This window comes from Suillus discolor, assembly GCF_016758755.1.
Source record: "Suillus discolor strain FC423 chromosome Unknown F5147scaffold_10, whole genome shotgun sequence".
NCBI lineage: Eukaryota > Fungi > Basidiomycota > Agaricomycetes > Boletales > Suillaceae > Suillus > Suillus discolor.
This window is the reverse complement of record NW_024541257.1, coordinates 161395-172878: the sequence shown is the minus strand read 5'-3', so window position 1 is coordinate 172878 and position 11484 is coordinate 161395. Positions and strand designations below refer to the sequence as shown.

General features: G+C 47.6%; 4 protein-coding genes across 4 annotated transcripts; 2 read left to right on the top strand and 2 right to left on the bottom strand.

Annotated features, from left to right (window-relative positions):
- Positions 1-14: 14 nt before the first annotated feature.
- On the top strand, positions 15-2384 carry F5147DRAFT_834637 (2OG-Fe(II) oxygenase). Its single transcript, XM_041443922.1, has 12 exons — positions 15-82; positions 771-804; positions 862-956; positions 1009-1100; positions 1159-1382; positions 1435-1519; positions 1575-1669; positions 1730-1736; positions 1782-1888; positions 1955-1983; positions 2041-2144; positions 2207-2384. Exons 1-12 carry the CDS (start codon positions 67-69, stop codon positions 2309-2311), a joined length of 993 nt encoding a protein of 330 aa, XP_041296304.1. The 5' UTR covers positions 15-66; the 3' UTR covers positions 2312-2384.
- On the top strand, positions 2375-4183 carry F5147DRAFT_678329 (uncharacterized protein). Its single transcript, XM_041436200.1, has 11 exons — positions 2375-2509; positions 2566-2660; positions 2743-2834; positions 2892-3115; positions 3172-3256; positions 3317-3411; positions 3471-3477; positions 3532-3638; positions 3691-3719; positions 3770-3873; positions 3925-4183. The coding sequence occupies exons 1-11, from the start codon at positions 2451-2453 to the stop codon at positions 4021-4023; spliced, it is 996 nt and encodes a 331-aa protein (XP_041296303.1). The 5' UTR covers positions 2375-2450; the 3' UTR covers positions 4024-4183.
- Positions 4184-7138, bottom strand: F5147DRAFT_751794 (common central domain of tyrosinase-domain-containing protein; the record flags this gene model as incomplete). The annotated part of the gene is made up of 15 exons (XM_041440200.1): positions 4184-4361; positions 4421-5145; positions 5194-5329; positions 5381-5463; positions 5514-5540; positions 5601-5625; positions 5677-5691; positions 5750-5767; positions 5826-5928; positions 5978-6061; positions 6118-6215; positions 6270-6444; positions 6497-6600; positions 6651-6705; positions 6816-7138. The coding sequence occupies 15 exons, from the start codon at positions 7136-7138 to the stop codon at positions 4326-4328; spliced, it is 2007 nt and encodes a 668-aa protein (XP_041296302.1). The 3' UTR covers positions 4184-4325.
- A 983-nt stretch (positions 7139-8121) lies between these two features.
- F5147DRAFT_607426 (uncharacterized protein) lies at positions 8122-11228 on the bottom strand. The gene is made up of 6 exons (XM_041432360.1): positions 10902-11228; positions 10628-10852; positions 10044-10576; positions 9784-9993; positions 9098-9730; positions 8122-9048 (listed from the first exon to the last, which is right to left on the bottom strand). Exons 1-6 carry the CDS (start codon positions 11042-11044, stop codon positions 8432-8434), a joined length of 2361 nt encoding a protein of 786 aa, XP_041296301.1. The 5' UTR covers positions 11045-11228; the 3' UTR covers positions 8122-8431.
- Positions 11229-11484: the final 256 nt, after the last annotated feature.

The window sequence follows — 11484 nt, the reverse complement described above, 5'->3', positions numbered from 1 at the left end:
CAATCAAGTTTTGAGTGAGGCAGTACTCAGTGCTAGTACTGTAGCCAAGAACCCTAATCCTGGACCATGTCTTGCGAGCCTGTACTAGATGGTCCCACGAGTCCGTGTGTCCCAAGAGTCCGCGCATTGACTCTAGCACACGCAATTCTACACGGAATCCTTATCCATGATAGATCTGGATTCGCCCAAACATAATACACACTGCCATATTTTTTTTTTGAAGAAAATCGAAGTAGATCTTGTTCCATGGACAACTTATCAGTGCGAGAGGCATAGAAGGCTCGCTCTAAAGGTCAGATCTCCACATATAATTCTGGAATATTGTGAGATGGTTATACATGATTAGAGAATACTAAAACAAATTTATCCGGGGCACATGCTTGTCAGGATCATCTGCGATGAAGAAATAAGCCCCAAACGTGACAATCTGCCCAAAGCGTTACATAGAGACTGTGTAATCAAAACTCCGCAATGCCGGAATGCTTTACTTCACAATACTCAAACGGTGCGGACTCTGCGGAGCGTGAAAAGGCATTGCGGCAGACGTGTGACATAGTGTGACGAAGTGCGCGAACTCTAGGGAAAATTGCACTTTTCTGCGCGGTAACTCTCTGCTGGACTCAACACGTCGATTTTCGAAAAAGAAACTAGCAGACGTTGTACTTTCGATGTCACGCTATCGAACTGTCAAATAATTAATTTTATTTGTTTGTGCGATGTGGAGTAATAACCGTTTTGCCAAAAATGCGCGAACTCCCGTGGACATCTAGTATGTGATGGACCATTCGAAAGTATTCCAATCATGTACGGTGACCTCCGTTTTTCTGCAAATTTGACGGCGTTTATACTTTCGAATCTCAGTGATCTGGAGGATGCGTTTAGCGAAGATGAAGCTCTACGACGTGCCCTGGCACAAAAAATTCGAATGGCGTGTATGGATGTTGGATTCTTTTATGGTACGTTCAGCCTAGTATCTGTCTATCTCACATATTATGACGTGAACTCCAGTCAAGAACCATGGCATAACACAGCACTGTCTTGACAAAGTCCTAAGAGTGAACAAGGAGTACTACTCGCTTCCAACCGAGGAAAAGATGAAAGTGTGTATCCGAATGCTGCACCTGACTGACAAAATAAAGCATCATAAACGATGACTAGCTTCATCATAAGACTATACCAAATTTCAAAGGCTATAGCCCTCCATTGGAAGCAAACATCCAGCCAGGCAACAAAGGTGACTTGCATGAGGGTTTTCGCATCGGGTGGGAAGAGAAATCTGGGGATCCGGTAGTTGAAAATGCATCTCGCGATGGTGTAATGGCAGGTGGGAATGTCTGGCCGGATACACCTGAAGATTTTAGAACCGCTTGCATGGATTATTAGTCGAGTTTATCGCTTTTCGATCCATCGGAAACTCACGATGCAGTCTTACAGTCACGGTGCCCTTACCGTCGGAAAGAAGCTGTTTTGCCTCTTTGCGCTGGCGCTCGACCTGCCCGAAACGTACTTCAACGACAAGGTAGGTGTCTGCACGACCTAGTGTGTTTAGCACAGTTCATAGTTTATTCAAATAGACTGTGTATTCGGCCGCTACTATGCGTACCCTCCACTATCCGCCTCAGCCAGATGCTCCAGACGACAAAATACTGGGAATCGGAGCTCACACCGAGTGAGTTGTTTTGAAGTCATCCTGTCTATGCATGATCTCGACGGCATTCGGATTTATCAGTTTTGTGGTGAGTCCAAATGTCTGAGCTAGTAATATACTGAATCATGGACAGTGTTTCACGATTCTCTGGCAACAAATGGGCCTCGAGGCTCTCCAAGTTTTGAACTCTCGTGAACAATGGATCAACGTACCACCACTAGCAGGAACCCTTGTTATCAAGTACGGATATTTCGCGTGGTTCCTATTCAATTTTTCTTGATATAATCACTAACACTGGACTATCAGTCTTGGAGATCAGTTTGCGCATTGGACAAGTGCGTAGACACACTATCCTTGGGCGATTTACACAGAGAGCCGACCACGTTGTACAGACGACATTTTCAAGTCTACCGTGCATCGAGCCATCAACAAGAACATCGTTGATCGGTATTCCATCGCACTATTCTTCAGCACTGACTACGAGGTTAACATTGAGGCTAGTCAACTGACATTGTTTATGCTACGCCAATCTGATGGGTCTCATTCGATACGTCACAGCCAATTTACACCTGCGTGACAGCAGAGAAACCAGCGACATATCCGGCCATCACTGCTGGAGAATATGTGAAGCAACGATTGAAAACAATGTATAATAACAAGTAAATTGTAGTTGGTATTGTTGGAGATGATTTCGGATGCAGATACTTTGTGACATGCAACTTGAATCTTTATCTTATCTTGTTCGGAACATTAAGGGGAAACCGTTCTATCTTCTTCCTTCCCGCCTTCTTCATCGACGATCATGTCTTTAGCAGAGTCAGCATCCGTCATCGATGGCGCTTTTCAAGACATACCCGTAATGTCTGTTCATTGGTCAAGTTCACTTGCCAAGCACGACTTTGCTGACTTCAGTACAGCGATCTTTCCTGTGCAACGAGTCCGGATGAGAATGAGAGGAAAGCTCTTGCGTATCAGATACGCGATGCATGTATGAATGTAGGGTTTTTCTATGGTAAGTCCTCTGTAGACGCGTTGGCATGATAGAATCTTTCAATCCTTCTGTGACATCACGGTGACTTTGCATTTATTGGCAGTCAAGAACCATGGGATGCCACAGGAATGCATAGACAATGTCCTTGAAGCCAACAAAGAGTACTTCAAGCTTCCAACGGAGGAAAAGCTGAAGGTGTCGATCATGCTTTCACCTCTGTTCGAATTACCAATCGACAGCGTTTTTGTGTAGCTCAACCACAAGAACGTCGCCAACTTCAAAGGATACACACCACTACTCGATGCCAATATTGAACCCGGGAACAGCGGCGACCTGCACGAGGCGTTTCAAATCGGTTGGGAGGAGCTCGAGGCAAAGACCCATGATGAGAAGCGCGCAAATGATGGTGCTATGGCGGGCGCTAATGTTTGGCCTGAACGTCCTGAAAAGTATAGAGAAGGCACGTTGAAATACTAGTGAGTGCTTCTGCCTTGCTGGGTGATATCATGATATCAACTTATAGTTTCGTTAGCCATGCGGCAGTAGCTGTGGGAAAGATACTTTTCCCACTGTTTGCACTATCTTTGGATTTGCCAGAGAGATATTTTGACGATAAGGTGCAGTGTCGTTGCAATGAATGTTATGTGATCTTCGGACATTCATTGAATGTTTTGTAGACGAAGAACTCGGCTGCCATTATGAACGCATTGCACTACCCCCCACAGACAGGTCCTGCAGACGACCGTATCGTCGGCATCGGTGCCCACACGGAGTGTGTGATTCGTTGCTAACTTTTTTCTTTAACCATGTTGATGCCTTGTACACATTTAGCTTTGAGGTGCGATTCACTTACCTCACAACTCTACCATGATTCGCATCGATTGTGTTGTAGTGTTTCACGATACTCTGGCAACAGCCAGGAATTCAAGCGCTGCAGGTGCTCAATTCCCAGAAGCAGTGGATCAAAGCCCCACCCATTGACGGAACACTGGTCATTAAGTGATCTTATTTGCTTTTGATTCGGTTTCAATGGCTGATTATCTTGTATAAGCCTGGGTGACCAATTTGCTAGGTGGACAAGTACGTTTGTCGCACCATGCCATGACTCCATCTCAGCGTTCAATTTTCAGATGATATTTTCAAGTCTACGGTCCACAGAGCTGTCAATAGGAATGGCGTTGACCGTTATTCTATCCCCCTATTCTTTGGCACCGATTATGATGTTAACATCGAGGTTCGTGCTTATTTATTGGTCGAATACTCGACAATTGAGATGGTTGAGCAGCCTATTGCAAGTTGTGTATCTGCCGAGCGACCCGCGAGGTATGGACCCGTATCAGCTGGAGAATATGTCAATCAGCGCTTGAAGGAAATGTATTATTAAACGATCTGAACTAGGAGCTATATCAATGTCTCAGTACTTAGTCTCGTACGAGCACAGATAATGAGAGTCAAGCACAGAGAGATATCTCATGACAATGAGATTGTATACGATGTGTCCTGTGATGGACTGCCAATACACTTAGACTAGTAATCCCTCAAACACGAGCACTATACAACAACACGCGCGAGTCGCGACAGAATTCATATAGCTCACTAGAGTGGTACAAGATGTAGAAACTTATTTGGCCACTGCCATTCTTTCAGTTTTTGCGAACAAGACCCAAAGCTGCCAACTAGACTGCATCACGCGGCAGCCGGATGAGTCGCCTGCCATCCGCCCTGTAGAAAAGTCATCTTTAGAAAATTAGCCAACCCAAGAAGGATACACTCAGGCTTACGTTGAAGATACCATCGTGATGCTGCCAGTCGCATATGTAGACAGGACGATCCTTGTCCTCTCCGTGTTCAGCGACAGCAGTCGACACCAGAGAGATTTCTAGAGGAGTAACATTGCGAGAAGTGGTTTGGTCGCCTGGTACCTGGGGGGCCTCCAGGCCTCCCTCAGCCCTAGCAAGCTCTGAGCCAGTAGCATCCACAATCTTTCCAACCAACTCCCCCTTGATGTGAGCGAGCGTCTGGTCGAATGTAGCCACCGTTTCACCGTCGGCGTTTGATTTCATGATACTCTCAATCAATGCGGGAGGAATGGGGATGACGCCGTGAATTACAGTTCCCGCCTCACGACGCAGAGTACACGCTTTACAAGGGGAATGGTCTGGCCGTGCAAAGACTGCGACAGTACCTATGAGCTGCGAAGCCGAATTATCATTTCCTTTATGGTAGAGCTGGAATGAGTAGGAGCCATTGAAAGCATGCTCCAAAAGTTTTACATGCACTGCAAATGTGCGGTATTCAGGAATAACGGCGTGGTCGGCTGGCACGGCAGGATGGTCGTTGTCTGGAACAGGAAGTTGCGTCCAAGCGGGCGCCGCCACCTGTTGCGCCGTGGTCTGTGGATCAAACCCGTAGTAGGCTGCAATTTTCTTGCGCGCCAAAGCACGCTCGTCAGATGACATGGCAGCTCGATTAACTTGAACGCCTGCTAACTCGGGATACGAATAATCTGACTCAGGTAAGCTTGTGTCATCCCATAGACAAGATTGCGGCGTACACTTTGGGTAGGCGTCTGCATGCAAGAATCGAGCTTGAGAAGAGGTCCAGTAGTCTCCTTGTTCCGTTCGGAATGGTTGGAGTGGTCCGTCTGGAAGGAGCTGTGCGTTGTAAACTTGCGCATATGTACCGAGTTGCTAAAAGTCAACGACTGAGTACTTGCGTCGGAATATCATCCAACCCAATACCTGTGTCCAAGGGTATGATTGCCCTTTGATTTCATACCCGTTTTCCATCCAGTACTCAGTGTAGCACCACTCCCATAGAGCCACTTGGGGGATTCAGTCACAAGAAAATACCCTTAAACCAAATCACACATACACAGTCTGTCCACATTCGAATGGTGAACTGGAGAGGAATAAAGCCATGTAAGTGATGCATGTAAGTAACTTGCACCTAATTACGCACGGAAGAACAAAGGATCGAAGGCGGCCTATTCGAAGAGATGTCAGTATCATTTTGGTGGGTCAGGGGAGTTACTCACGTAGTCTGGGGCGCTCTGCAAGTGTTCAATGAAGATTAACAGTATCGTTTGCACGCAGGCATTTACAACTAACCATGTGTCCGGTTCCACCCTAAGTCATTGCTGCATTAAGCATATTTCGAAGATTGAAACAAATGGATGTCGCCTACAGCCAATGTATGAACAGCATCGTGGACTCCTTCAAGTGACCCGGAATTGAAACTATCCATTTCTCTCTTGGATTGCATCGTATGATTGGAAAATTCATCCCAGCTATCAAGATGTCGGTCAGTGCAAAAGACTAGCAGAAGCTAAGACATACGCTAATGCAGAATCTTCGTTATCATTTACTACAAAGAGCTGAGCGACTTTGCTTCTGAGATCCTTTGCCCCGGCTTTGAACGCCCTTACAAAGTCTAAATCAGTTCCTGCCTTGCATAACATGTCTCGATCAATACTTACTTTTGCAACTGGTCTACGTTACTGCCTTCTGGATTCGCGGTACTAACAGTATAGCGGTATGTCCTGTGCCACTTGGAGAAGTATGCCACTTGTCCCGTCTACCAACCACATTTGAGCAAGTTCTGCGTTATGGAAAGGTAAAAACAGCATACCCTGAGCGTCTCATCGCCAAAGTCCGATGGGATCCCATCGACGAACGAGAAAAACGAGAGAGGATTGTCAACGATTTGTTTTTGACCTCCAGCGGCCATGATTTCCACTTTATCTTCATACAGAACAGGAGGAAGGCCATTCTCGGAAACATCCTTCTCGGCCCAATCCCAGTATCTGCGTGAAATATGGTCATCTAAATAAGTGTCGGAAATGACTTGACGCGTACGGAAAACGCAGTTCCTTGGCAGCCTTGACCCACACTCCACATTCATCCGGGTTTTTAGCTTCGATGTCGTGGGCCAATTGATCGGCGATGTTTCCGATGGATTGCTACAAAGCAATTGAGCAACATGCCAGTCACAGTCATCGGGTTCGTATACCTCAATAAGCATGACATATGGGCGGTGCCAAGTAGGAAAAACAACGGCACCATGGCTGAATAAAGGTCTCAAAATCGACAGAGCGAAAGAGTGCATACCAGCTTACTTGCAATAACCTGTCACAAGCAGCATTATTAGGCTACGGAAAGCTGCGATGGAAAGGACCAAATACCTCCGAATCTGGCAGGAACGGGATTGGTATCTTTCTTGTCAGTGGCGCTGTAGTCAGTTGAGGTGTCCTTGTTGCGGTCACCTGCCCATTCAATGAAAGGCCTTCCGTGAATCGACGCAATTTCCACGAACGTGCCCGCAGGCTCTTCCATGACTTGGAGAGCGTCGGGACGCTGCTGAATTGCGGCAAAGGCAAGGATGAACAATGCAAATTGGTAAGGATGGTCCTTCTCCAGCGTCTCGATAGGCAATCGATCAAATACGCCTCCAGTGCCCTTGCGGCCAATCACAGGATAGTGGTATTCGATAGGGTTCATTGTTGAAGTAGATCAGAGAGTAGCGAGAGATTAAAAATGACCTGGCGTTCCATCGTGTCGTAGGAGTGGTATTTAAATACCCACTACAGGCACACAGACAGAGCTCAATTATGTGGAGCAGTCAGTCAGATATCGCGGCCCTGACTGATGGCGGCTACTTGCGAGAATTGATTGACTGAAAGCTGGCTGGATCGGGTAGAGGTTTGTCGATTCCTGACGCCTTATCTTTGAACATTCAGAACGCGTACTGACATGAACAGAGCACCCGACTACTAGAGCGTCAGAATCGAGCACTGTATGCACCATCGATGTATTAGGGAGGCTTTATACAATGATGGTTCCTGCGCGAACTAAGAACCTTATCAGTAACTTCAGTAGAAAGATAGCTCGAGTACTTGTGAGGACAATTAGCATAGCCGTAAGAAGCAGGTAAAGTGGTCAAGAAGTCTACTGCGGAGGGACATCTCTTCCGTTAGCCAGTTACGGTATGACCGAGTCATCGAAATATTTCCAGAATCATCTTTGGCGTGAGTCAATGAAGTTTGTCTCCAACTCTCGCAAACTCCTAGCAGAATTTGGGGAAGGGTCACCGAGATTTTTTCCCACAGTCCTCTAGCACTGTGGAGATAGAATCAGTCAGGGAGAAAGGGGGGAGTCGAGATGATCGTCGATGTTTCAGATTAGGCAGGATTATTGCCAGCAGTGACCACAGCAAAATGTGGATATTTGGACCATTGAATTAAGTAGAAACGTGCTTGTGACTAGCACTCTTCTCTAGGCCTACGTGTCAGGTATTCAGTCATGCCTAGTACTCTTGGTGTGCTAAGGTGCGCGAGCGTGGAGATCAATGTAAGGTGCCTGGCGGACTCAGGCTGTTGCGACGCACTACTCCGATTCCAAACTAAGTATAACTTGGCCACGGTCACATTAAATCTCTCGCTTACTGGCATCCGACCAGGGGCACGTGTCTTTCTTTCTGTACGCCATCACATTCTATTCACTTTGATTCTGCAGCCACTGATTAATAATTCTAATTCCTTGATACAAGTTGTATCTCTGCATTTAAAGTGGTTGGGCGAAACGTAAATTTGTGATTGCGTCATCGTGGGATTGACACATGAGTACAATGCTGAGCGCTGAACGACAAGGCAGACAGGTCAGCCAGGGCAAGTTAGCGTGGCTGAAGGCTAGCAAAATCACTCTGCACAGTCATATATTTTGACAGATGAGCACACATAACTGAAAGCTACAAATACCGATATGCAGAAAACTGTATATGTAGAAGTACAGAAATCACTGTAAAGGGTTGCTGAGCTCAGAGAGGTCAACCCAGCCCGTCGTGTTTGTAAACATGCGTAAAGAACCATCGATATCTTCTAGTTCCTCATCGTTGTCCGGTGTCATCGTTATTAGCTTCTCGAGGCGGAGACCAATTCGATGGTCGGCATCTCTTTTGAGCACAATGACACACTGCACAAGGAAACGCCATATACGCGGGTCTATGTGCGAGGGGCGGTCTGGTGGGTGGCCCACGAAATAATATTTCATCGTCCCGCACATCACAGCGTCTAATCTCGCCCATTGATCCAAGGGGCGCGTTTCCGCTGGTAGAAGGACTCCCTCCCTATAACGAAAGCAAATCCAGATAAAAACCCACATAAAAGACTCCAGATCGTGGCGATATAAGTGTTTGACTTCGCCTCGTTGAGCCTTTTCAGTCAGGAGATCGAGTGCCATGAATGGCACCGTGCCCGTACGCTCGTTGCCCTGAGGGCCAACTACATTCGCCAACGAGGATAGATCGTAATCGTTTAAGACACCGATCAGTTTGCCATTTTTCTTGTACCACATCAAGTTTCCAGGACTGATATCTCGATGATAGACCCCTTCTTTCCATAGAGTGAGGTGGCCTGCACACTATGTCAACGAAGAGCAACATTAATTCAATTAAACACATACATATGATACACTGCTGCCAGACGCTGAAAAGTTCTTTGCCGTGAAGCTTCGTGATGGGGTGAAGTTTGCGGAATACGAGAATGTAGAGCACGCGACTGCCCGTGGTAGGTTCCGGAACCCCGAGAGCTTCTCGGATGGCGGATGTGGGATTTGTGAACGTGTGGTGCCAGAGCAGTTCGGGAATATGGTTTTTTACGGTATCGTGCGCCTCAGCGATCTCCTCGACTCTTTTCAGAATTTCCGGCTCGCTAGTGCGATTCGCCTCTCCCCAAAAGACCTTGGCCACCATCCCATCCGGGAGGTTGTCGTATTTCTTCGCAAGCGCTTCGCTAGTGACAGGCATCACATTGGTAGCTCGGCCTTGTAGTCCGTAATGCGTCACTCTATCGTCGTGGCTGGTGTGAAGCAGCAGATCAACCTCCCCAAGCGTTTCATCCTTGATTTTGAATTCGTAGCATTGTTTCCCCTCAACTTGAACTGGCAGGAAGTCCTTGTTTCGGCCCCAATCGTGGAGCTCAAAGCGTTGTAAAGCGTACAATAGCACCATGAATCGCGGGAGATCTTGGATGAAGTTGATGCCCGAGCTTTGGATAGTGCCCTGGCGATCATAATACCAGACCCAGACAACATCGTCTAAAAAAGCTGTGGTAAGAACGAGACTGATCTCGACAGCCGAGCGAACCCACCGACGACGATAAGATTAATTAGATAACTGACGGCAAGATTGGCCGCAAACATTTCAGCAGCATACAGACCTGTCTGGACAGTCACATCAGGCTCATCGGGAACGACCTTGGGTTTTTTCGCGGCGGATTGCAAAGTGTCCGTGGCCTTGCGCTTGGAGCTAGACCCGCCCTGGGAAGACTGGGCAGCATTCAGGCCAGAAGATAGAACTGCTGCTCGGTCGATTTAGTTTGATCTTGTAATCAATAATACAATCACTTACGTGCAGTGTCGGGCGCTTGGGTTGCTGAGGTCTGCGTAGGACCTGGCGCCGGATCTTCAGCCTTAAGATGATCCACCGGCAAATACTCTGGTTTGGTAGGAACATGGTCTTTCACATGATACGAAGAGGGCGGCAGCGGTTTAATCCCTTGCTTCCTCCCTGCCGTCTTTCTCTTGAACTCGATGCAAGCTAGAATATCTTTCCAGGGGAGTGACTCGGACGCTGGCGGCTTGGACATTGCATTCTTCACCATGTGAGCCTTGCGCTTCTGTTTGCCCTGTTTGCCGCCCTTCTCATCCTCGAAAGGAGCGCATGCGCTCTTCAAAGGAAGAATGACGCAGTCGGGCTTCCGAGTTGATTTCACGAATTGGTGGTTCTGATACATGGGCATGTCGTTCTGCTGACAGATCATGTCTACAGCGGGGACAGGAGCCCGCATCCCGTCAACCTTGATCTCCTCAAGACAAGCGAGCGCGATGTTGGTGGCTTCTATAAAAGGGCCGTAGAAGCTGTTTTCTGCTCCTGGACGAACGCTTGCAAACATTGTGAGCAGGAAAACGTCCGATCAGCGACGGGACACTCACTAATTTTTCAGGGCTGTCTCGATGCCCGAAGAGTATATGCCTCCAGCGGAGACCTGTCCATTGCAAACCGGAAGAACTGCCTTTAGGCACTTTTGCAGGAGCTCAGGCTGTTTAGTTTCCGGAGCGCAAGAAGCCCGCTGCAGGAGGGCTTGTAGCATTGCATCTGCCTTGCACTGCTTAGCCTGCTCGATGTCACGCTGAATCCATGGACGGATTTCCTTGACCCTTGATGGAATGTTAGGTGCTACTTAACACAAATAAGAAAGGTGCGCACCTGACACCGACCAGGCCGATGTTCTCGCTCACCACGGCAGCCCCACGGCTGTTTGGAGTGGATTCTATTTTGCTAGCACTATGAGCTGATGCATTGGCGCGAGGTGGAGTAAACGATGTGTCTGCCTCGCCAGCAGGGGACATGACGCTAGGTATTGTTGCTACGCTGATGGGACTGGTGAAGTGGAGAAAACTAAGAAAACAAGAAAGAGCGACCGCTTCCTCTTCCCTTATATCTGGCTGACCAATGTGGCGCAAAGGCCATCGATCAATCTGATGTGGACTGATGGGCGGTTGTGGACCGACTGACGACGCGTTCCCATCAACACGCGCACGTGACTCTAACTTGCTGCATCCAGAAAGAAGTACAGCCACAGCTTCCTTCGGCAAACCGCGCCATGCCTGGGAAAGTATTTGTGCAACGATGTCCCAAAAGTTGAAACGTCTGGCTAAGACAGACCTCATCCAAATACATCGACATCACATGGGGAAAAAGGTAGAATAGGTAGCAAGATGTCGAGTGACTGTAGAATAACATTACTAACAGTTAAATGTGCGTAGTTAGGAAGTTTGATAGAACCATA